At 41.7% G+C, this 27,196-nt stretch overlaps 1 protein-coding gene across 1 annotated transcript in view; it reads right to left on the bottom strand.

Moving 5' to 3' along the window:
* Window positions 1-331: 331 nt before the first annotated feature.
* PEDS1 (plasmanylethanolamine desaturase 1) overlaps window positions 332-27,196 on the bottom strand; it is a 179,116-nt gene continuing 152,251 nt past the window's right edge. Inside the window, exons 5-6 of the mRNA XM_069243650.1 lie at window positions 12,938-13,150; window positions 332-5,268 (exon numbers count right to left, since the gene is read on the bottom strand). Coding sequence (XP_069099751.1) covers window positions 5,147-5,268; window positions 12,938-13,150 — 335 coding nt within the window. The 3' untranslated portion in view covers window positions 332-5,146. The remainder of the gene's footprint in view (window positions 5,269-12,937; window positions 13,151-27,196) is intronic.

The following is a 27,196-nucleotide window of genomic DNA, read 5'->3' as shown; positions in this document are numbered from 1 at the left end:
GGCAGGCTGGGGGTGGTAGTGGATTAAAGGGGCATCGGGTGAAATCAAGATTAGACAGCCTCGGTTTTCAGCAACCACGACATTTGACAGCGGTTCTGGCGAGCATGTGAACGTTCGTCACCAGCAGTTATTTTACAAATAAAGGATTGGGCTTTATAATGACAATACGTTTCCTGCCCGAATGTGTTAAGCAGATGGAGCTGAAATATTTAGCGTCAGTGTTCTTAGCTGTAGGATTGGTATGTAATTCTGTTTACTTCAGATGAACCTACTAGGATATACGGCCTGACGCGATCTTGTAATAAGACACAAATTGCGAGTAAAACAAAACCAAAATGCAAGTATTTTAATTTGCCAAATTGTAAAACTCAGAGGCACTTAACATTAACTAAAAGTCAGTGTTCTGTAATATTTCAGCGCCACAGCATACCACCAGTAGAATGACATGAGCTTGAAATGTTCTCAGGAAGGACCACATACCCTCTTATTCCAAGGGAATTTTTTTTACTCATTTTCACTGGTCCAGATCTGTAGAAGAACATTGCGCACATAAATGACGGAATAGAATTCATCTTAATACAATGACTAGAAGCGGAGATACATTCAAGTATTTTCCTTTTCTTACACTGCCCATGCCAACAAGCACAATACTGCACCTCCCTGCTTCAGTCCAAAGGTGCTGGCTATTTAACAGATTTAGGGCCTGATTTAGATCTTGGCTGTACTACTGCCGAACTGCAGCAGCAGCAGACCCGAGCACTTCGTCAAGTCAACGGTATTCCAACCGCCGTATTTATATGTTACAGTCGTGTAGGCGGTGTACTGGTGGTGGATTGCTGAGGAAGGGAGAGGGTCGCGGGAGACAATGGACAGTGTACAAGGGCAGTGGCCATGAAATAGAGGTAAGTGACACATACTCTCTACCTTAGCCATGTGTGTCCACTTGCACAACCCACTACACAAAACACTGCATACACACTATTATCCTTTGCCATTCCACCACAAAACATACATCCAGAAAAAACAATTTGCCATACATCCATGACAACATACACGTCCTACTGACTACACCCACATACAACACCACAACAACCAACACAAGATATTCATCAACACACACTCATAAAAACAAAATTGCACATATCACACTGACCACAGCACACAACTCAATATAAACAAATATCAGACCCACATCCGCATGGCACACATACTGAAACAAGCACATCACCCACTCCGACTCCCTTCACCTTAACCAGCAAATACACACACACACACTTTACTGACTCACATACACAACATCACAGGTACAGGTCCCCCTGCAATGTGCAAACAGGGTCATAGTTGCCAAGTGTGACGTTATTGTGGTGCAAGCCACAATAACAACTGTGTATGGGATCGATATGTGTCTTATCAGTGTGTCCCCACCAATGTCCATCAAAGATGTTTGTCTGACCTATGCATGTCACAAATATTGAAACAAAAATACTGTGACATGTATATGACAGCTGTAATCCCGAGCCCATGTGCAGTGACCTCACAAGGTACACAGGTAATGCAGAACCCCTACCTTTGCGTCCAGTGATGGCAGGGGCGTGATGCCTCTGTGGTCCAGTGGCAGCAGCGACGGCAAGCAATGTCCATTCGTGTCCTATCCAAAATGGAAGCAAAACTGTGAAATTAAGTTTTGGTCTCCTTTACACTCTGATCCACCAACTCAGGTGTGGAGGTAACAACACCACAGTTGGCTTGGAGGGAAGGCACATCGTAATCTGCTCAGCAAGAAGAGTGTCTGGAGTCTCATAGCAAGCTCCTATTTCCACATCAGACATCAACGCAGCTGGTGAGTCCTGGCGGAGTCTGCTGGATTTGAGCAGTCTTTCGCCTATGGTCCTGCCAACATCTACCTGGGACAGGTTTTCTGACGGAAAACCGGTGGTGGGAGCATTACGGTCAAGCTCTAAATCAAGCCCTTAATCTTGATGTGGAACAAAAGACGAAACAGCTATCAGTAAGGAGTGTCCAGCAACATGGAAAGAAAGAAAGAAAGACAGAAAGACATATGGGCTGGGAGATGTAGAGAAGGGGGAGTGTTGGCCGGTTAGGAAGCACAGAGAAACCTTATTATGATAAACAATCTGCTAGCCATATAATGAAATGGTTCACAGATCAATGAACCTCAATGGGTTGAGGGATCAGTAATCTTGCAGAGTAAAAACATGATGCAAATTGCCCTACTCATGACTTCAACCACCAGAATGAAAAAGAAAATAAAGTGTTATGATGTGCCCCCGCACCACATTCAGAGGAATGCTCTTGCACTGGTGGGTATGAAAGGAGCTGAAAACTGAAGCTTGACAAGAACAAGGAATTCATCTTAATTGGTAATCCTGTGTACAGAAGGCAGGAATAAGAAGTGCTTTTCCTGTGCTTCTGTAATGATATTTGTGTTTTGACCACTGACTCCACGTTACACTTAGCTTGTCCACTGTCACATTAGCAGTCACCAGCTACAGACTCCATTTTGTATTTAGCTTAGCCTTAACTTCACTGCCATGTTAAAAGCTGTAAGTATTTTTCCATGCCCACGTTATGCAATGTGCTTTTTGCTCATATTTTGATTCTACGTGTCTGCATGCTCTTTCTCATCAAGTGCTAAGGCATAACATGGGGGAGTTAGGCTGATAAGAATGTGCTAGGATGATGTTTATGGTACGGCAGGGAACGGTTTGGTTTTGAGAGAGGGCACCTTGGGATACTGGCCAGTTACAACATGTTCCTTTCAAAAACTGACCTGAAGTAGCCATCATTTTGTAACAACAACTTGCAGTACGGGTTTTCTTGAAATATCCTCTCTGGGTTGTTTAGGGTACATTAGAGACCAAAGATTCACGGTGAAGTGATTCAGAGACCTCTGGCAGGGTCAGGGCGCCAATGCCTGTCATCCTTCCCATGAGGGTAGCTCTCTCTCTCTCCCTCTCTCTTCACAGTCGATCTGGGGTCAACGAATTAGTGCTGATGGGAGAAAGATGAAGAAACTGTGCCCCATGGTGATGATTTTTTGATTCCTAGTATTTGCTTTGCTTTGCATTGTGTGTGTGTGTGTGTGTGTGTGTGTATGTCTCTCTCTCTCTCTCTCTCTCTCTCTCTCTCTCTCTCTCTCTCTCTGTATATATATATATATATATATATATGTGTCTTTGCATACATATTTACTGTTTACAGATTGAAGATTCCTTGTACATGTTTTCATTTCAATGTTGCGCACATTTTAAATGTGCACTTTCGGTTGTACTAACCTTCCTTTACGAGCCTTGCAGAGTGATTTAAGAAATGGATTCTCTAGACTAAGGTGCATTCCAGAGATTCTTTTCAGTGTGTGTGTATTTCAGCTTAGTCAGCATTGAAGCAAAACAACTCATTTTTACGAGTTCAGATGCAGAACATAGTTTTTGGGTAGTGTACACCATTAATGTATTCAGGCTTGTGTTACATTGCATGCAGCACACCAGTGAGGGAATTGAACAATTGTTTGTAGAATAAGGAGAGCTGCAAGAAGGACAACAGTGATATGCACAACATAGCAGTCTTAGTGATGGAAAATTTGAATAACAAGGTAAAAGCCCAGGTTAAGATGCTAGCATTAGAGAAAGACACGGATTAACACCGCACGGAGCCAGGGTTATGTAATGGGAGGTACTGCAGTTGACTACCTTACAAGGGAAGGGTTTACGGTAGACCGTTATGGAAGACCTTTCCTTCGCTCCAAGATGTCCTAAGGTAATGGTGGAAACCTCACAAAATCTAGCATCCACATAAAGACTACAATTAATGTCTTCATTTGCAAGTACATAGTCCATACGAACAAAAATGAAATCATAGCAGCAGGGAAGTAATTTGTTAAGTGTTTCTATGGTATAGCGTAAAACAGATAGTCTAGGAAGATGGAACAATAACTGTCAATTCAGTCCTATAAAAATTGGGGGGCAGGTGAGGGAAGCGATGCGCCAGAATTAGAGCTTTGTGAATGAACATAATCACAGACACAAACTTCGGCAAACAAGATTTCTTTAACAGGGTTAGCAGTATCCAGTTGCTTTTTGTTATAAATATATTATATACATTCAGATCAAATGAATTTTTCCCATTACACCAAAAAAATATTTTAAGGCTTTATATTATTTACAGAAAAAAGCAAGCACCTTAAAAAACATCACCACCCCTTAAACAATCTCTTTTTGCAGAGAAGAAATTTGATACCGTTGCTCACAAAAACCTTAACAGCAGGTATCCGGTACTAGGGCTACTCTTGACCAGTGTTAAGGAATATATACCGGCCTGAGCAACAAGCCCTTAAACTGACGTAAGTGCATGGGTGTGTCTGTATGTTCGGAATAAACTATCTAGAGTTGGAACAACTAATCATATACTGTCATTTCTTACGACATCACTTAACAAGATTCAGAGTTCAGTTCGAGGACAGGAAACAAATGCACGGTTGTATAATTTGGGACTGCAACATCTGGGCTGGTCTGTGTCCTATGACCAACAGCCTACGAAGCCAAGGTCCAACTGCATATTGAGAAGACCCAGCTCAAAAATAAAGACGCTATTAGTAAGAACTATCATTGTTACAGAGCTCGGTGGATTGGTGTGGTTAATTCGATATGCAGGTTCCATGCATTGTATATTAAAAGGCTTTTCTCCACAATGCAGTGACACTAAGACAGCAGTCTCTCTAGCTACCCCTCGTATCTGACATCTGGCGACTGCTAAACAGTATATTCATGTTGATACAACAAATTATTATTGTTTCACCCAGGGTTTTCCTTAGTGCAAGTTTTATTACATTCGCTTCTCTCTGGCTCATAATGGTCTTATGAGAATCGGTAAGGTGAAACTCTACCTAAAGCATCAGTATAAACAGTTACACTCAAAAGCGCTGTGTGAACAGAAATCTAACCCTTCTTCTGCTCAAGTGACTGAAGATTAAAATGCCAAGTTCGTATTTGCAGGCTGTAAGTTAGCACTTTTATCTCCCGTTTAGAAGTTCGTTATTCATTGCAAGTCTTGTATTTTTGGCTGATGGCTTATTTCTTAAAAAATATAGTTGGCAACAAGTCAGGGACAGCACATGGCTGGCAATGTTTCATTTCACTTTTTGAGCCCACTTCAAGTCATCAGACCGTGGTTTCTCCCCGGTCAATCCATGAATTGTGTCTTCAAGGCGCCTCCAAAATCCAATCTTCTCCAATGGATAGTTCAACCAACCTTCAATAAAAGAGCAGATAAAACTCAGTAATAGGAACAAGTCACAGCAAAAGAGAATAATGCTGTCAATACCACTTTCAATACACAATCAATTGCAAACGTAACCAGTGAAGAAGCTGAACACATTAATGCACATGGAAAACCGGAGCAATGATTTTAAATTTTCTCAATACACCTTAACGTTGCCTCGGACATTACAACGTTAATACACATGTAAACCAACAAGGTCTCCGTGTTTGTTTCTAAAGGGATGTTGTTAGTTAGCAGGAATGCACTGGATACCGGCTTAGTTGAGAAGCAGTTATTTTCCTGTAAAAGACAGCATTTGCCTTTGATAGATTAGATGGTATTTGACTCATTCTTTGAGCCAAGATAGTAACTTTCCAGTTAAAATGAACAAGAAGGATTTTTATTTAGTCATACAGGCAAGGTGATCCTTTCTTAAGCCAGTTCAGCACAGTTTTCCCATACATCCCCTGACCTGCAATGACATCTCCCTTTGGCATCTCTTTCGTAGGATTCTGTAGCATGTGTAACCAAGTATGGAACATCAAAGACTTGAAAACGAACAGGCGAAAGGCCAAGGAGGACACATCTGAAGCTATTAAAGATTTCACTGCTGGAGAACCACATTTAAAATTAAGTTACTTTCTTCTCTAATATTCAGTCTTTTATAGATTCATGGTATATGAATAGATGACCACACAATGAGAAGCTGAAAGGTGGATGAATAGCGCCATCATCAAAACAGTGTCTGCAGTGCCCTCACCTCAGCCTCAAGGTACCCCACTACTTGCATTGAGTCCCAGGCGACTACCAGATGGCTGCTTTCAGACATCTACCAGAGGTGTGGTTGCCATAAGCAATACCATTGTGGCCATTCTTTTTTTGGGGTGGGCTGAAACTCGCCGTGACTGTTCTTTTTCAACATTCCGGTAGGCAAACTTGATGAAATCTACCAACCATCCAGTGACGGAGCGTACAGGCAATGCATGCTCCAAGCCTGGGCTGTCTAGAGGCCTGAGGTGTAGTTCACAATGCATTACAAGTTTTCCCTAGTAGCTATGCACCGTCTTAACATTTATGATACACAAAGCTTGCTCAGTCGTAGACTGAGGGGGACTTGCACCCCTGGCAAAGACACTGTTTGGGTGAGACAGAACTCCGAGACCTCCCTCTACACAAATCTGGGGTATGTCCAGAGACTGACCGTGTCAGGATGGAACTCTATTTCAGCTGAACAGGCCTGACTCTCATCCACCCTCCTGGCAGGGGGACAGCTATCAACTCATTCTCCAAGTGAGGAATCTGAGCACACAATCTTGTAGAGGTCCCAAAGGTTTAGCTGTGGTTGTGTAAGCAGCACAGTGAGCTCCCACCTGAACATTAATCTCTGAACACTAAAAGCCATAGGAAGCACACCGGACAGATTACATAAACAGAGTCCAATCCAGATACCTTTATATACTTGGATATCGCTGCCAGGTGCATATTTTATGGGTGCCTGTTGAAGGCCAGTCTCGGATAGGCCTAGCACGTAATATAACAGTTTATGTGGTTTGCTCAGAAAAGTTTGAAAAATATTTTACGAGTACAAAACATTTTAAACTTTCAGACATAAATGGCTTTGGTAGATTCTGCCAGGGTAATTCAATGCTGATGTATACTAATTGCTCTGAAAGAGATTACAGCTTTCTGTTCAACAGAAGCCCTAAATGGACATCCTAGTCCTTTCATGATGTTTCAATGACCTCTGGGGTCAGAAGGCAGAAATAATACATGCAGAAAAAGATGGTTCCACGAAGACAAGGCTTTATCCTTGCAATCTGTGAGCAGCTGTTGCCTTGCTACTTCTCTAATCTTCATACCTGTGGCCCATTTTACAGAGTGTGCATCCTAAGACAGCAGAAAGGCACCATGATGATGCACAGTAACACAAGCTACAGGTGTGACAAACAGTCTGACTGTTCCCACTCAGGGAGGGAGATCTGTTAAATAAAGCACAGATAGTGTTTTTTCACCAAAGGGACCATGTAGTTATCTAAATCCAAGAAAACACTAGGAACACCATATGGATTGGACCAATTGGAGTGTGGTCAAGCCGAAGGATAATCTAAGGTTTCTCCACATCTGAATGATCTCCGCTGTAGCTGCATCCTTTAAAAACTTCACCAGCTACTAGCCTAAGCAGGGGAAGATAAGGACCACCTCCTGAGCACAGTCCACAACTGGTGGTAGCAACTTTATAAAGGCTCTTGACAGACCTTAGGCTGAAGGCCAGCACTTTGTTGAGGAAGACAGTACCATAGCCCACCCTGAACCTGATTTTCTTTGGTTGAGGGACTTAAAAAACATCTTCAAGGCACAATGACTACCCTCCTGGTCATCTCTTAGCAGACTCACCATTTCGAAGAACTGCTTTTGGAATAATTGGTTGATTAAACTCCTGAGACAGACCCTAGTCCTGCTCGCGCACAAGTACTAGTTCAGAAATGCCTAGAGGAGCAGAGTTTTCACTTGTGTCTCCAAAATTCAGATTTAGGTTCTGTACTCCTTGCAGCCCTGTTGTGAGGACCTCTTGGAACAGAGTTGGTTCCACAGTCTCTTAGCTTCATTTTAGACTTCATATTTTGCACGTTTTAGCTGCATCACTTTTAGCAATATTTTACACACTTTATGTAACTTTGTCTGCATGATATCATTCTAGGAATATACGGAACTAGTTGCTTGTTTTAGTTAGCCGTTCCACAAAATATAATCAATACATTCTGTCCAAGGCTAAGAACACTGTACATAATATTCTTCTTGTGTTTCACCTGGGCATGCATGAGTAATACAACAAAGGGGTGAGATCGGTTTCCATGACTTCCCTTGGGAGTCCGATACCTTTCACCCCATCAGGGTTGGAGGTGTAAATAAGGCACTGTGAGTTATCCAGGAATTGGGTTTCTGATGGTGTGGAAGGACTCAGTTCCCCACATTCTCAAGTTTTAATGTTCTAAATATGCAGTACTATTACCTCAGTAGGAACCACATAACAGCCCTAAGCAGTTTCGTCAAGAACCTCCAACATGTGGCCCAATACTAAGATTTCTTTTACCCATTGTCTGGGGTGATCCTGTCTCATACTGAGGCACTGGGGTGTCTCCAATTTCGCTGACGGGGCTGGATACCCATGAGAACCATCTTGCCTAATTTTGGTTTGGCCACTGGTTCTACACATTTCATCTTTGGCCAGAGAGGTAACTTGTAGCTGAGCTGTCCCTGCTGACAACAATGTTGTTGGCATCCCATTTGTAGGTATTGTTGGCTGCTGTTGAAATGATGGTGCAACAAACCAGTGAGGCTGGTGAAGCAACTCCATGGCATACAAGTGTATGGCTACCTAGGAGACTAGTCCGCTACAGAATTAGCCAAAGCCATTTTTGTTTCTTTAATAATGCACACTTCAACCATTTACTTCCTTTTCCTTAAGAGTTTACTAACCCTGAAAGATGTTTAGAGTGCCTTCGCTGCAATCCTGGGATGGGAATCTGTGTATTTAAAAGACACTGGGAACGAGGACCTGACTGTGGCACAGAGGGCCTGAAAACACAAGGCTAGTATGTTTTTGTTGCATGTTTAATGTTGTTCTGCCCTTGGCTAAAGCCTTTTTGAGGAAAGTAATACGTCTGGCCACTTTTTCCCCATTGCTTCCTTCATATCTTAACAACCACTGCTGGATTAGCATCAATGGTGGTAAGAGACACTGAGATTTTTGTCACTTTGCCCTCCAACCACCTGCTTTCATTCTGCCACCACAGAATCTAGTTAGTCCAATGAGCACAGACAAGCAGAAGTGGATTCTGTGGCCTTGTCCTTCTGGTCACAATGTACAGTAATGGCTGGAACAAATGACAGGGTCTTGAGGAATGCTACAGAAGTTAATGGGGTATGGAACATTTCTGCAGTTTCAGCACCAGGACTGACTAAGATCCCATGCTGCAAATCAGGTTCATATAGAATATGGAGGACAAAGAAGTTTGAGGCGAATGAATGGGGTCATCCATGGGGCAGATGTATGCATCCTGTACACTAGTCTATCTGGAGCTGCCCATAATGACACTCTTCTTCCATGTTATCAACCGGGGCAGAGCCATTTACCATACTCATGATAGTCACAGCCTTCCTGGAAGACAATGGCAGTATAATGTCTGAATGGACTAAAGTCAATGAACCTTGAATGGGTTGTGTGTAGTGGCATGCACAGTGTCCTGCTTTTTTCTGCATTATTCAGAGGGATATTCTTTAGTCCACATATTTCCTTTGAAGTGCATAAGGAGTCATTCCGCCTGCTGTAAAGTATCCAGTCTAGGACATTCCTTCTACATACAGATATTTCCCAACTTTCCATATCTTCCTCTTTTCTAGACCCTCTCAATTTTCTGTTCTTCTCAATATTTTCCCAGTCTTGCACTGGTCTCCAGTGATCAATAGATGACTTTTGAATTAGGTAGGGGCATGAGGTTGAGATAGACGTCTGATGTGAAGCAATCACAGTGAATTGCTGTCTAAGAGTATTCTATTGAAATCCTCTGCTCCAAAGAGCTTAACAGTTTGCTCCATGATGCTGATATTAATGGCTGCACAGGAAGCCGCATGATGCTCTGGGGAGCTAATGAATAGCACTTGGAATTGGAATACTACTCAGGTCAGAATTGAGAGATCTTAAAGTGGAGAAAGGGTTGATGGAGCTCTCTCGTCTACAAGCCACAGTATCCTTCCCCTTTTTGGGGCTTGGCATCTGGGCATTTGAGAGTGGCAACAGGCATGGTGCCCATTTTAGATGACTACTTGGCCATCTCTTACTCTGATACAGATTGTAACTGCAGTACACCCATTAACCTCTCCTTTCTTATCCAGCGGGAGAATGGAATGTAGATATCACAGCCCATATGGTGATCTGGGTACAAACAGTAAACCACAGTGTGTGCAATGGTGTTGAGAAGTGTCATTCTACCCACATTTGGCACAGGTTTTGGGGAAGGTATTCTTTCTTTTTCAACTTGCAAACTTGAAAAACTGTGCAGCCTGATACTGGCACCACTACACTCCATATCCACACAACAGCCAGGGAATCGCTGAATAATTTGTAGGTGTAAAGTAAGCTCAGAGCCCTGAAAAGACCCAGGTGCTAGCACTGGTAGTAAGAATCTGAAGACAGGATGTGTCGCTGCAGGGCAGGGGGTTATGGGTAAAAGCTGTGCCAAACTGACCATGGAAAACAGCACCTTCACATGGATGCTATTAAATGCCACAGCATGCTACATATTTAATTTTACAGCTGTTAACTTGCAGCCACACCCCCCAAGGCATTCAAACTCACGCCAGGCACTGCCTTTGACCCTGCATGGAAGTGGATTAGCTGAAGGGCCTGTTTTTTTTTTTTTTTTTACGTAAAGTATTAATTACCCAACGATAATCCAACCCCCCCCCCCCCCACCTTTGGCCGTGTGCTGCAGGGTTTGGCAGCAGAGCATGGCCTGTGGACAGGCCCTGCGGCCAACCCCCAGTAGGCACCCAACTCCGTGCCACACAGTCTTTGGCTGTGCGCAGAAGGGAGTTTGCCGCAGGGCAGGCTACAAGGCCAAACCCCATAGCGCACCCCTCATATGCAGACAACCATGGAGGGGTGCATGCAGCCTCCCTTCCTGGGCCAACTACGGCCCCAGTGACCCTATCCCGCCCCCTAGCCCACCCAATTACTTAAAAGGCAGGAGTGGCAGCGTGGCCCCTCTCCCCAAGCTGATTTCGACCCTGGGGGACCCCATTCCCTGGAACCTGGCTAATTACTTCAAGGGCGGGGGGCCTGCGTGGCCGATCCCGGCCCCAGGGACCCATTACACGGGGCCTGGCCAATTAATAAAATAAGAGTGGGCCACACAGGCCCCCAACCCAGACCGATTTTGGCCTTGGGGACCCCATCCCCCACCAATTAGTGCAAGGAGGAGGGAGGTGGGTGAGTCCGTTCCCAGGGTCGATTTAAGGCCAACCCCATCTCCCGGGCCACTACACTCTGGATACCCTGGCCCTAACCAGTGTCCGCTGCTGGGGGATCCTGAATGCCCCCGCTGTCCTTGCCGGCTCCCTGCCTCCAGCAGAAGCTGGCACTGCTCCCCCAAGCAAGGAGCAGCGAAGAATGCTGCTCCCTGTGTGCATGGGCAATTTTTGTCATTAGTTTCCATTGAAAAGTTTGCTCCCAGCAGGCAGGAGCAGTTTTCTTGCTCCCGCCCATGGAAATCAAACACGTGTGCCCCCTTCCTTGATATAATTATTGACATTTGCCCCGTGACCTGCCCACCCCGGGCGGATATATAATGAAGCGCAAGAGACCGTGCTTTTTTAAATTTTTGCTGAGATTCGCTTGGTCAATAGCTTCCGAAAAACTAAGAAGTGTACTACAAGAACAGTGTTTTCTAATCACCTGATGATTGGTCAGGTTAGAGAATAGTAGGGATAAGGAATAAATGCATCTGTAGGCTTTACAAGTATCAAGTATGGATGTGTTTGAAGTTGCTATGGTTACGATGGTCAAAGCCTTTTTGGTATCCCAAACCCAGCGAGTCACAAAATCACAGGGTTTGAGGCAACAAAATGACATTTTTCTGCGTACTAACCTGACTCGGAGTCGAAAAATAATTTCTAACATGCAAAATGGGTTTTGCTGCCCATATTGAATAGCAGTTAAGAGGGGCATTTTTTTGTAGTGAGATTCAGTGTATGTACTACGAAACCTATTATCAGATCTTGCAACCTCAAAGCCTTAAAGCAGTTGATCATTGATTCACAAAGGGAAAGATCTTCCCACTGCCTCCCTATCCCCCCAGGTCCCCTCCCTCTTGTCATGCGAACTTGGGGCTGCAGGCAATGGTCCAGGGAACCACTGTCTGCTCAACCTGATGTTCTGCCCAACAGCAACAGCTTTTTTTTTTTTTTTTTTTAAACAGAAGCTCCTGTTCCCTCAATGTACACAACCGGTAAAAAAAAAAAAAAAAAAAGTTTCCCTGTTTATGAATGCAAATGCAGGGACATAAATCTGATGTCTCTTGGAGGCCTCCACCCCTGCATTTGCAGCCAATCATAGGGGATCACACATAAAAAAAAAAGTTTCCCTGTTTGTGAAAGCAAATGCAGGCACAGACATCTGATGTTTCCCCAGCATTTACGGCCAAAACAGAGGTCTCACACACAGCGATCGGTCAAAATGTTTATTAGGCCTTTTTGCAATCCCTGCATAAATACAACTCAACGTGACATTAGTACACGGGAATGCAATTTATAGTTCTACCTATTTGCAATCCAGTAGATGTGCATATTGCGTACAGTTTGTGAATGGGAGTACATGATCAGGCATGCTCTTAGTGATGTACACTAAAAAAAAAAGCCAAGGTACATAAATTCTGTCACTCCTCAAGTAAAATTACAGGCGACTGGTATGCTGATCGACAACACTGTCAGAGGGAACTGATGGAAATTACAACAGACTAAAGTATGGTAGTTCTCCAATGGAAGCACAGCTCTTAAAACTCTAAATGACTGGTCAACAGCTGCTAACAGAAATAAGGCAACAATTTTGTATTAAAATTATGTTCTTGGTTGGGCGGAGGGATTGACATGAATTGCAAATTACCTGTTGTAATGCAGAAATAGGTCTCATGCGGTGACACATGGTGGATGCGATGATGCTTCCGAGGTAATATGATGTGGCAGTCCTGCAGGAAGACGACCCAACAAGGAAGACCGAAGTAGGTATGAGACCATTTGTGAATCTGGTTTGTTAAAGTCACAAATATCGCAAGGGCAAACACAAAGCATTCCCACGGATATGTTTTATGTATTGCTTCTACAGAAGAGGAAAAATAAATGGACAAAATTTAGATTCTCATAAAACATGTCTATAGGCAACACACAGGTACTCTATCATTAAATTATGTATTTGTCAAGTAAACAGCTCAACATATTTTCAAGTGAACTTTAAAATGCAAACAATCCCAACTACCAAAGGGACAGTGCAGTTATTTTAAGAACACCGAGTTGAGAATTACACTTGCTTTTTTATTTTACACATTCAAGAGCTACCAAAACCATCAATGTCAAAAACACAATCCCCTCTATCCACCCTGAAAGAGAACTACCAACACATGATCATAAAGCAACTAGTGCTGTGAAGCATAGTCCAAGAATATGTCCTCCCCAAACACTGCCTCTTCCTCTGTGTGAATGTCAATGAAGTAGCCTCCACTCAAACCCCATTAGCCTTCACACTTTCATGATGTTAGTTAATCCTCCTCTTCCTTCTATTCGGACCATATGGAAGAGACATACAAGCATTTTCAGACATATGCTCCATGAAGGAATAACGATACAGTTTCAGCTCTTAGAAAATTATGTAACAGTGTAAAGAGAATGGGGGTGAGAAGTGTTACTGATGAAAGTGAGGAGTGTTACTGATGAAAGTTACGAGTGTTACTGATGAAAGTTACTGATGAGAGTTACTGATTTACTTAAAATGGATGAGTTGGTACTGATTGTAGATGTGATAGGTAACTGTACTATGTAGACTAACAAGAGGTGTGCAGACTCACTAGTCTTACTTTTTATTGATGAGAAACATATTAAATTGTTAGTACATCCTGGTTGAAAAATCACCATAATTACAACAGAAAACAACAAATTTATTGGAAATAAAATTGTGTTGTCGCCCAATGTCACTATTTGGTATTTTAGGCAGGAGAATAGATTTGACATATTTTGTTATGGCTGAAATGGTTTTAAAAAATAGATACATCTAAGTATGATCTATGTAGCTAAAAAGAGGCTCAACATATTACGAAGTGGCAATAGACGGATTTGGAAATGATCCTAGCGCCAGGAAGAAAGGAACAAGTTTTAGTAGTAGAAAATGTTGCTGCTCATTCGTGGTTAACGGAGTTTAAAAATGTTTTCTGTGACTAGCTTGGCACAATTTAAGGATCTGAACAGGTTATTAAATTAGAAGACCAACACGTGTTGTCTCTTTTAGTGTAAGAAAGGATTTAGGTGACCATATACCTAATTTATTGTATCAAGGCATCATTGAGGCTGTGGATGTGACTTTGTGGTTGCCGCCATTGGGCCTTGTGCGAAAAAGATCTGGCGAATTACTTGTGCACATTGATCTGAGAAGTTTGAATAATGCAATGCGGGTAGAAATTTTTCTTCTACCTCAACCTGAAGACCTATTGACTAAGTTTGAGAAGTCATCATGGTTTACTAAACTAGACATTAAGGAGACTTAACAGATAATGCTGCACCCTGATTCACATCGTTTCACTGCTTTTATCACTCCAAGAGGGGAGGGGGGGGGGGTGGAGGAGAGGCTGGGGGCTTTTTGTTTTTTTAGGTTACTCTTTGGTTATCCCCAGATGCTTCAGCTTTCCAGAGGATGATTTCTGAAATCTTGAAGGATATCCCAAAGCTGTGGCATTTTGAGAAGATATCCTTGTATCTCTAGCTTCTGTGCAGGAACATGACGAGGAGTTACAATTAGGAAAGACAAGTGTGTTTTTAGATCCAGAGAGATAGAATATCTAGGAGGTTTGTGTGGGTTCTGGAGTTAATCAAAACTGGGCTTGGTTGATACCACCACCCGTGCCCCAATACCCAAAGACCGTGAGCAATTAAAATCTTTCTTGTGTCTATGTGAATTTTACTCAAAAATTATCAGGGGGCTTGCAGGTCTCACACAGACTTGTCTTATGTTCAAGTGTAACAGTGTTGCCTGCATAGTAACTTTCATTAGTAACATTGCCGCCTCTCATTCTCATCACGCTTACATAATTTGCCCAACATTTTTTTACCACATTTCCTGCAAACATGTTTAGCAGCAGGACAATTACATAAGTTAGCTAAATGTGTACACCACACACATCTTAGACATACATTTTGTTTTGTAGAGACTTTCATTGTAACTTTGCCTTAATTCTGCAATTAATATTTCATTGCAGTTGCACCCAGAATGAATAATGCAAATTGGGAGGGGGAGAACCAAAACCATTAGAGTGCATGCATTGCACTTGTTTTACCCCCTGCTTGGGCCCGACAGCAACAACCCACAGTTGTTTGAGAAGACTGCAATTGTTTTGAATTAAGTTGGGATTTTGTTACTCCAAGCAACACCCACTGTTTTGTGTAAAGATAAGTTCTTGTAAGTCAACTGGTGCAACTGAAGCACTTTTGAATTACATCTGACGACTCACTGACCATGAACTAATTAAGAAGAGATGGGCGGGGGAGGGGGTGGGGAGAAAGACTTTGGTCCACATTTATATGGCGGTAAGGGCATTTAGACATTGCTTTGCCCATGGTGGGCAGCCTCCACCCCTTTTATTCTATTAACAAAAATCCCTGGTGTCTAGTGGGCTTTCTGGCCCATCTGGGCCGAGGGTAGCAGAATAAAGCGCCAAATTTTGGGTGGGGCAGGACAATGTCCATTTAGTGCAATCCTCCCCCTCAACCCCCCCATACACCCGCCACCGCTGTAAGCATATAGAAAATGGATTCCTGGCACCTAGTGGATTTACTGCCCTACCCCGCCACCCCCGCCGGAGGGCTGATTGTGGGCTATAGTTGTTTGGCGAATCATCCAATATGAAATGTATTGCCTTGTTTACAGCATCTAGCAGATGGCATTGACTGCTGAGACTAGACCAAATTGCTGGACTAAGGCACACTCAACAGTTCATTCTGGCCACCTGATATACCTCCGTAAAAAAAAAAAAAAAAAATGTTGTCCAGTGATTTTAATTTTTGTTTTTGGACCATTAGAGAAGTAATTAAGCTTGAGTAGACATTGCTGATCCCAGCTAAACTTTTCTGGACGATGTTTTTAAAAACAGCAGATGTGTTGCAGTGATGATGTAACATTTCAGGGAACATGAGACCTACATACTTCATTTTGGAGTCAAAATGTAAGTTTTGGGGGTCAAGTAGTTGTATAGAGACAGAAAATATCTACCCTTTAGCCATTTTCCAAAATGGTATCTAGAATAGAGAAAGAAGAGACATGTATATAAATGAACCAAATAGTAATGTTTTTAATCCTTTTATGTATACACTGAACAATGATTATGATCTGAATATGAAATAAAAAGCTTCACTCCCGTTTAAGACATATTTTAATTGTTCACTTTATCTGTTTTGGCAATCGCTCGTGCCACAATTGCAGAATGTTGAATATTGGAGAAGAACATATCGACAGGGACATCTTTTTGTATGCACATGTTTTGCAAGTACATGTTTGTCCACGTTCTGTGGGTAGAGGCTTTAGAAAGTTTGTAGGATTTAGCACCCCATCAGTATCTTCTCAACCAAATGCACACAGATTGTTCTACATATTCATGATCCAAAACATTTACACATCTTCTGATCAAGTAGAATGCTCTTTTAATGTGCCCATGCACAGAATATGATGTTAGTGGAAGGTCACTTAGTGGTACTGATCTCTTGAACTCACTGTACCGAAGATGAGCAACTGTGTGACGGTCAGATCTCTTTTTCCACACAAGCACAAGGTATTTTTCGACACCTTTAAAGTCACATTCTTCTTCAATCTCAGCAAATCCTTTTAGAAACTTCACAGGTTCAGGAGTTAAAGCTCCAAACTCTGTTCCAATTTTGCTCACAGTCTCATCTTCCATAAGAAAAAGTACATTGATAAGAACATTGGGCATTTATGGGTCAAGTTTCTTGTAGAGAATATGAAGCAGGATTAAGTGTCTTTTCTCGCCTGTTCCATAATGTATCCATAACTCTGACAATCCCTGATTTATGAACATTGCAACAAATCTAATTAGCACAATAATAACATCTGTATCATTTGACTGTACAATGACTCTATTGGAACCATTCCAACAGCCCATGTGGCACAACACGAAGGTCAGCTTCATCCAATTTGCCGTTAAGCTCTTGAACAACATAGCCCGTCCCTTTGAATATATCTGTGCAGGAAGCAACCAAGTTCATCTTGTTCAATGTTGATGACCAGAATTATCGAGTTGCACAGGTATAGGTGTAGAATTTTTGACGAAGGCAAGGTCAATTGTTTCACTTGTAGACATTTGTCTGATTCTCTGACATTCTTTGACAGTTCAAGATAACTGTCAAAGGCAATGTGCAGTTCTTGCAAGGTGCACACTGACTATGATATCTGTAGAACCTCCTGGATGACCTCTCCGAAGTTTTGCATGGATGAAAATCTTGATCATTCACAATTGTGACACATAGTCCACAGTTTTAAATAAGGACACCTTTTTTAATTGAAATTTTTCAGGTGAAGGTTTTTTTTCTTTTTTTTCCTTTTTATTTTTTTTAGCTCTTGTACGTGTGTGTGCTTCACTGGTTTTATTGCAGCATCTCCATCAAATAATGTGTTTGTTGGAAGAAGGTCACGCAAAAGAATGTCCTTGATAAATTCTCCCCTTTCTTTTGCTAAATTTTTCTCTTTATGCGCCTGCGAAAGTAGTGGGTTTGTTTTTGTAACCTGTTTTGTAGTGGCTGGTTGGATGAAACTCTTACTATTGCAATTAAAGCGGGGAAATTTAGCTTTAGTGATTATGTCAAACAGCTTTTTCTCTTAATACAAATATCTCCTGCTTCAGTTCTGCATACAGTTTCAATTCACGTTTCAGGACATTTAGTAGACTAGAGTTAAATACCCGTCTTATATCCTTATCCACATATTGTTCGGTCACGAAGTTGTGTAGTCGCTCAGTCATTTCAAAGGGGTTTCCTTGCTGCTGCTTGAAATGAAGAAAGCTGTCAACATGTCTATTAAAACATTCCCCTCTCCTTCCCACACGTTTGTGGTGAGAAACAGTTTCAGGATGGTTCACTAATTATGAATTTGTCATCTCTCTGAAAACACCGCAAATAGAAAGGACTTCATGGTAAACTAGCTACCATTGAGCAACATATACACTTACAGATGTCTGATCAACAATTCCCTTGGAGCTTTTCTGTGACGTCTGGATCGTATGTTCTGGTTACATATCTGGAGCCACAGCATTGAACCTTCCCTCGCTGGCTTTCACCACAAAATGTCTTTGGATGAATTTTCTGTGGCGGTATGGTTTTTCCACCCCTTGCTTCTTCACTCGTTCCAAATACCAGGTCCCATATCTCGTAGTTTATGCAATTGAGTTTGCATAACACAGTAATTAGTGACTCCACAGTTTTCACGTGCAGCTCTCAGTCACCTTCCCGATCAGCATGTACCAAGTTTTCAATAGAGCTATCATGCGTAAAATATTTCCCAGTACTTGCAAAGTTCTGATACTTCTTTACATTCTTTGACAAACTCTACGAACTTGTTTTTCTGATTTTGAACTGTGAATTGAACATTGACTGGCTTTGCATAATGTCTTTTAAATTAAATGCAGCCTGTGCCATTTTCACTTCTGAGATAAGATATGCAAAACCTAATTTTTCATTCTTGTTCCAGAAAGCATTCCAACACAATGTTTCTATAGCCTCAGATTTAATAAGCATATCTTGTAACAAACAAACATAAGGAGTTCCACTCAATACTGACTGTACAGTTGTGCTTCCAAATATTTAACCTCAATAAGTGCATTGTATATACACCACATCCACTCAGATACCTTCCTGCACACCGCAATGCAACTTTGGTCATGTGAAAAACACCCATCATTGGATAAAGATCATCAAATTCTTCTGGATTGCTCACAACAATGTCACCTGCAATACTTCAGTGCAGAAAAGTGGCAGGAGGGGCTGGTCTTCAAGCTGAGCACGCACATTTTGGAAAAAGCTTTTACAGCTGTGTATACTGTTGCATAGTTTGTGACTGGAGATGGTATTACTGGTAAAAACCCAACCTTATTCAGTGGAACAGCATTCTGGGAGACCACAGCATGAACTCCAGCCCAGGGAAGACCTGGCTTCTCTTCATCCTTCAGTTTGCACCGAATAAGCGAAATGATACATTCAGTTAAATCAGCTTTCCTGACTGCAGCATCAGGTAGAAGATTGATATCGTCAGCCACTTTGAAACTTTCCTGTAGACTGGGACGTGTTGATGGCTTGTAGAGATTTTGCACACCTTGGCAAGGCAGCTGGGTTAAAAGTTAGCAGCTTCTTTTGTTTATGCCTACAGCTAACATAGCTTGGTTTCCATCAACTACTTCACTGATACAGTCTTGAAAAATCACCATGGCGGTATCAAGTGTGCTGGATGTTCCAGACAAAGAAAAGCGGCCTTCAAAATCAAAGTTATCAAGAGCAGCAATTGTAAATATTTTCCTGGTAAAGTGACTTGGAAGGGGTGTGTTGTCGGATTTACAAGATTTTACAGCATGAGCTTCTAACAAGTTCCTGCACCGTACTATGTGCTTATTACTTGTTAATACACTAAAACTATTCATTGAAGTGATTAAGCTCTCTATTTTTGCACTTGTCAATGATTTTGTGGGCAGTCATCATGTGTAGCAGAGATTTCTTTTTGCAGCGATATAATTAAAAAAACATGATTTTGAAAATACATTACACTTGCACAGCATTAGCCTGTCGGTTCATGGGATTGTCTTCCACTTCTTCGCTTATAACTTCAAAGCCATGATCAATGTTGTTGGCTTCTGTTCCGAAGTCAAGTACTTTAGCTACTAGCATTTTTTCTTTGCTGTTATTAAACAATGATTTAAAAATGTTAAGACAACATCAGGCATTCTTGTTGACTCCTATGATTTGCAGAGCTCTGGGGCATCACAAAATTTCTCATTAAGTCCAAAATCTAAATCTTTCAGTACATTTCTTAAAAAGGCTCCCGCTGATTTTATTGCATCCTGTGATTTTCATTTGGCAGCAAGAACTTCGGGAGTCAAACCAGCTAACACCACCATAAGTGGCTCATTCTTTTTGTTAGACTTCCAAAAACGAATTCTGTCATTCTCATCAGAAAAAGCTTAATTATTATGGATCATTTCTGTTTCATCAATATTGCCCAAGATTTCTCTGATCTCATCGAGTGTGAACCTGTAGAGGCACTCAAGAGTGGCTTTAAAACGTAATTTGCTTTTTCAAAGAGTGCAAACTTAACTGAAGGCTGGTGGTTACGTATATATTCATATTTTCACATGTATGCACGCATGCTGTTCGGGTGGACATACAAATCGGCTGCAAACGCATTCACCTCGCGTTTAGACCAGCTACTCGGCTGAAAACTTCATCTTGGAAGAAACTAGCTGCAGAAAAAAAAAAATTTGCCCTTTGTGACTCATTTACTCTGTTCTTTGTTATTTTGTCAATCCCTTTGACCCTTGTTCTGGTTAAACCACAGAGAACATACAGAAGATCTTCTGCTTTCTGATCAGTCTTTGGAGGTGGACAAGGGGTAGCTATTATACTCTAAGTGGATGAGCATTGTGTTTGGTTGTTTTCGCTTTCTCAAAAGACTCTGATTCTTGTTGTGATCCACTGGTTTCTGCAATTTTTTGACACATTTCTTCCAGGCTTTTTTTCCATGTATATATTTTAACAACGATAAAATATTTTATCCTCTTCACCCATCAGTTTCAATCTTGTGTAAATTTGATCTAGTTGTATTCCGACAGCATCTCAAACTCTCTTCTGTCCAGCCGCAGTTGATGTTAGCTTTTCATTCGGATTCGTTTGGCATATGACACATTTTTCTTTGATGAAGGAGTCTTCACATTTTGTAATCAACAATACTGCCAGGAGGTAAAGATCCTCTGCTACCACCTGCTTCGTTCATGATTTTGAATCAACGGAAAACCTGAAAAAAAAATATGATGGCTAAATCACATTATAGAGCCTCCATTTGGGAAAATGGCGGAAGGGTTGCTCTGAGGAGTTAATTTGTCTCTAAAAGACTACTTGACCCCCAAAACGTATGTTTTGACACCAAAATGGCGTATATAGGTCTTCTTTAGGTTCCTAAATATTACATCACTGCAACACATCTGCCATTTTTTTTAATGTTGCCCAGGAAAACAAAAATACTAAATCAGCCTCGATTAGTAATGTCTACCCAAGTTAAATTACTTCTCTAATACAAAAACACAAATGAAAATCTCTGGACAACATTTTTTTTTTTAAACAGAGCTATATCAAGGGGCCAGGACTATTCCATGTGCAATGAATCAGAATCACTCTTTGCTATCAGACCAATGTGGCTCTCCTAGTTAGTAAGTTGATCTGGGCAGAGACAGAGAGAGCTAGTTCATGTCATCAGGTTTTTATAAATGAAGCTGTGCTCTCAGCATATTGGTGCCAAAAACTGAAGGAATTGAAGACTCACAGGATAGTTCCAGAACTGGAAAACATGCTTGAGACTTTCTCACTTAAGGTGATAAATAAAAAAGTCCTTTATTGAGAGCACAACAAAAGTCGCCATAAGAGACCACGAGAAAGCTCAGTCCAATGGCCACCTGTTCCTCCTTAGCATTCCTAATGACACTAGCTGTGACATAGGTGCATTCCTCTCATGGCATGTTAGATCACCATAACAGGGTCATAGTGATACCATAAGCAAATAATACACACGTACAACTTAAGAAAACATGCTCTATGAAGAAATAAAGTCAGTTCCCGTTTAGTACCTGTAAAGTTGTATGGATGGTCACCCAAACTATCACAGTTTGGAATAGGCCCGGAGGAAGAGTTTAAAGGGGATGGTATGAGTAACTCCTTCCTCAGTGCTCTTAATAGAGCTGTAACGTGCCTCTACGTTAATAGGCAAGTTTGACATTCCATAGAAGGACCAAATTCAAGGATTATGCTATTCAACTTACTCATCGACTGAGAAGCAAAATCTAACAATGTGAAAAGTAAAATATCTTAAAGATGGACTCAGCCAACCACTCTGCTGCCTTAATATCTTCAAATCTGCATCCCACCAGAAAGAGCTTGCAGACCATTGCACCGAGCTGACTGGCCACCAAAACAAAACGTATCATTATCTCCCACCAGACCGGTGTTGGAGAAGAAATAAGTTTACGCACAGAAATAACTAGTAGTACAATAGAGACTTAACAGCAGATGCTGACTCTACAATTGTTGCTCTTGGGCCACTGAAAATACTCTAATGTTTTGACTATCATTCATACTCTGAGCCCTAAGGAGTAAATCTATTAGAGCTATAACCTTCACCATCTCCGCAGGAAAGCATGAAAGCCTGAACAGTAGAAATATCAACTCACAAATCTGGTCTTTCCACGGAAACTGGACTAATCGTTGATGCTGCCCAAAAGTCTGTGTTTGGTTAAGGAGGAATTCTGGAGGTCCAGCCTAACCATTCATGTGCCGTCCAACAAAAGGTACCTGTGAAGGTGCGAGCCTTCCATCTTTTAGTGCCTTTAGGCAGACGGTGTTGAACTCTTGTGAGATAATGAATAGGCATAGATCCTTTGTAATTTTATTAAAAGCTCACCTCCTCAACCTCCATTTCCACAAGAGCATGTTTCCTTTAAGAAAACACAATGTGATGGGGTTGCACTGACTGTAGAAGTGTTCTATATAACTTCGTCCTAAAGCCAGTACAGTTGGTACACATAAAAAGTAATCTCCCTCCATAAGTATTCTTCCTGCCATCTTTAGTTGGGAGGAAGGGGTAACTTTTGCCTGCAAGATTTATTCACCAGGTCAAATGCTTTCTGGGAAGCTGTCTCAATCCCCTAGCCCTCGAACAAAGAAGGGATTTAGCCTCAGGCTGCAATGTGCAAAACATCCTGTCATTGTTACTCAAGATACAAGGGGACCTCCAAAATTGCCTAGGTTGACTTAGCTTCTTTTGTTGGGAAAGCTAGGCAATATCTAGGGCTGTGAAGATCAACAAACTTCCAAAAGTCTTTTAAAAATGGATCTATAAAGAATGGAAGCTGGGTCACAGGCCCCGCCTAGCAGGAAATCCACTGCCAAAGCTTGGGATCGGAGCCTATTTAGTTCTGGACCTTCTGGGTTCAGTGGAAATATTGCAATTTGAATTTTTCAAAAGGCACAAAGTGTGTTTGGTGCATTCCTTGACGAGTTCTGATACCATGTTTCTTGGCTGCATCAGCCATTGCCATTATCTTGGTCACTGGTCCTGCTATACCCAGTAACAGGTCTAGAAAGAATAGTAAGAGCAATCTATAACAATGTTTTCCGTCCTTATTATATTTGCCAATGAATGTGATCATCGTGGGGTCTATTTCTAGAGTTAACAACTCCACTGAAGGACCAGGAACTCAGCCAATAGACAGCACCTCACATTTGTCAGGGGTTTACTCTCTCCAGCCTGGCATCAGAGTCCACTATGAGGAGTGTAGACAGCACAATTCAACCAGATCAAAACAGTCTTGCATATCGTCCAGGGGTTCCTACTCCAGCCTATCGAGTGAAGTGCCCTTATCAAACTGTCATACTTGTGTTTCTTCCAATTCAACAGTAACCATTCTACGGACCCTCTGGAGTACCCACCCACCCCTCTAATCAAAAGAAACGTTTTCAACATTCTCTTTGGAATAGCGTAACATTCTGGGCCAGCCCCTTAGTTCCATGAATACCTGTCTGGTCACCTGGATTGCCAGGTCTACCTCTATGGGGTAGACATGAAGTCCTTCTGCACATTTTCAAACAGATCAGATTCAGTCAGTGGACCGTTTGTATAATCTGAAGGAAACAATTTTGGGCAGTGGAACTGCCATATGTCCAGAACTGCAGTCAACCCAGATAGCCTAGAAGATTGACAGCTGCCGCTGGCGTTTTATTAATGTGTGCGTCCTCTTAGCCCTCTACATCTCGGCAGAAGGTGGCTACACCACTATTCTACACCATCATACAGTAACTACAACTCACAATGGGAAAAAAACTATACAAAGACACTCATTCAACGGAAATAAATGTGCTCATTTTAGGTGATACAACATAGAGCAGGGGTCTTCAAACTGGGGGTGGGGGGGCCCCTAGGGGGGCCTCAAGTAATCCCAGGGGGGGGAGGGGGAGAGCGGCAGGCTCTGGCCAAAAAAAGCATTACACAAATAACTGTGTTTTGTTTTAAGCAGAAACACGTTATTGCACTTTTAAAAAGGCAACATTACTTAACTGCAATGTTTAGATACATCTAGACAAATTTAAACATTGCCATATTTATAAAATAATTGTGAAAAAGTCTGAGGAGGGGCCTAATGACTTATTTTTCACTCTGGGGGGGGCAGCATTAAAATGTTTGGAGACCACTGACACAGAGCAATGTGCTGTATCCTAGGGATAGCATGAGGGTGTGAAGTGGGAAAGGGTAATCACACACCAGCCCACTGACAAGTGGAAGCTCAAAGCAATGCAGCAGAGCAAAGCCATGGATTGTAGAATATGCTTGTTCCCCGCAGGCGAGGGAATTGGTGCTGGAGAGATCAGGGGATCTGAGTGATGGAAATAAAAATAAATACACCCTGCGCAAAATAGCATATGCAGCTGATCCCTACAATAGGCTGCAGGAAAACCTTAACACTCCCTAGATCGAGCTGCAAAACAAGACACCCGCTTGGTGATTTCAAAAGTGCAATGCATGGCTGTCTTCTTAGGTCAGAGTGGCAACCATATGGAAGAAAGCAGCACATAGCTTTTCAGTCACCACTAGCTGCCAACGTAGAGAAGTGAGGTCTGAAAGGAATTGACAAATAGGGGTGCACCACATAAAATGTCTACCAACACAATAAAAAAAAAAAAAAAACTAAAGGTGCAATCAACAGCAGCACAATAACTCAATATTAATTAAAAGCAATAGATAATCCATTCAACACATCATACTCACCAAATGATGGGGACAATTGATTTCGTGGCTGCCAACCATCAAAAATAGACTGAATGTCTGTCAAGAATACTTTGATGGAATATGCTGGAAACTATTGATTGCTTTTTAATCACCTGGTTGTAGTTCTTTACCAGGGATTGATGAGAGCTGAGTTTTTTATAATGTTTTTGTTCCTATTGAATTTATGCAATAGAGAAAGCATAAATATTGCCTCCAGCCCATCAACTGAATTCACGTGTCAGAATACAGAAATACTGTACTGACTACCACAAGTAACGTGGCCTTAGTACTATTCAAAAGCGATGGCCAATCAAGTGAACTGTTAAGAAAAAGGCATGGAATTTGTCTTAGAGGTTCACTCCATTCGTAATAATTTTTTTGCGTTGATCCTGTCTACTACGAACTAAACAATGCCTAGTAACCGTGAAATCATACGCATTCACACACGATCTTATATTCTCTGATTCAAGTGTATTGTTTGCACAGGCATTTAAATAGAAATTCAAGTGCGGCTTGTTGTGGCATTTGTTCAGTGGGCTGTTCATTGGACTACACAGCATGCACAGGCAGGTGCAAAACATAGGTGAACCGAGGGTTTGCAATTTTACTTACAGATTCTTCCTTCTACAAATCCCTGATGTACAGACATACTGGAGTCAACAGTTCTTGTTAATCAAAACCAACCAATTTACTGATTATATGAAAGTACTTTAACCATTACTCCACTACTACTACTGAGGAATCAGGTAGGCATACATAGTATGTAAAACCGGCCAAAGGATTAAACCCACTGATTAAAAGCCCATCTATTCATGAATGTATGTTTTTGTTTTGAAAAACAGAAATAGCAATACGAACAGGAATACTTCTGAAATACTGCTTTAGGCAAACGATGGACAGAATTCTGACGCACAGCAAAAGGCCTGGCTTCAGGCACCACAAGCAGAGAGGGAGGGGGAGAGAGAGAGAGCGAGACAGAGTGATTACTCTGCATTTTCATAAATGCAACTCAAGCGTTACAAATGCATACAAGGAGGATTCGGAAGAGCAAGAAAACCAGAGGTTGTGCTGACTGCATCATTCAAAATTCCATTGTGAATGATTCAATTCGATTGTTTAAGCACATGTACCTCTTTGGTCTCTCTTTGGACTCAGACAAATTATGTTTTAATCAGCATATTTAAATCTATGTATTAAAACAAATACCACAACGTCTTATTGAAGCCTGAAGATACAGTGAAAAATGTGGAGATGAACAATTTAGTTACCTTCGGTAACGCCTTATTTGGCAACTCTCGTTGCAGATTACTTACCTTATTTCCCATGTGCAAATTTGGATCTGGAGATTTTTCTCAAGCAGTACCCCTGCGCACCGGGTAGCTCTGCGTCTGTGTGTGCGACAAGTAGGACCTCGTGGTACCTATATATGCACAACCCTAGCACAGTGACATCAGTTTCTTGAAGTGCCAAGCCATTAGGAATACTGACCCCTGGTGTGTCAAAACTAGGGCCCTGAAAAATAAGTTCTTAGAAATCAGTTTGCAGAGTACCAGGATGGGTGGGTCGGTAAGGAATCTGCAACTAGAATATGTCTCTGCCAGATAAGGCATTACTGAAGGCAAGTAACTTGTTCATTTGATAGACTTCTAGTTGCAGATTCCTTACCTTTGAAGAGATATCCAAAGCAATAACCTCCCCAGCGGTGGGTCTGCAAACCAAAAATCATACTAGCAATCCCTGCGGGACTGAACTAGTAAAGCACCCTTCCCTATGGTCTGAACTGTCAAGGTAGAAGTATTTGGTAATCATGTGCAGTGATGCCCACATTGCTGCCTGACAGATGTTCAGGACTGGAACTCTGAGTGCTAACGTAGTGATTGCAGCTGTTGCTCTAGTAGCGTGAATGTGCCAACCTTCCAGGGGTTGCTTTTTAGCCAATGTGTAACACATTTTTGTTTTTTTAAATCTCTTTATTAATATAGAGAACACAGCATCATATACAATCGAGCACCTTGGCGCTGCCTTAGCCATATTACAATATATAATTCGAGAATGTAAAAAGAAAGGAAGGAAAGCAGGGAA

Source organism: Pleurodeles waltl, chromosome 7, assembly GCF_031143425.1.
Source record: "Pleurodeles waltl isolate 20211129_DDA chromosome 7, aPleWal1.hap1.20221129, whole genome shotgun sequence".
NCBI lineage: Eukaryota > Metazoa > Chordata > Amphibia > Caudata > Salamandridae > Pleurodeles > Pleurodeles waltl.
Note: the sequence above shows the minus strand (reverse complement) of the source record. Positions and strands in the feature narration are given on the sequence as shown.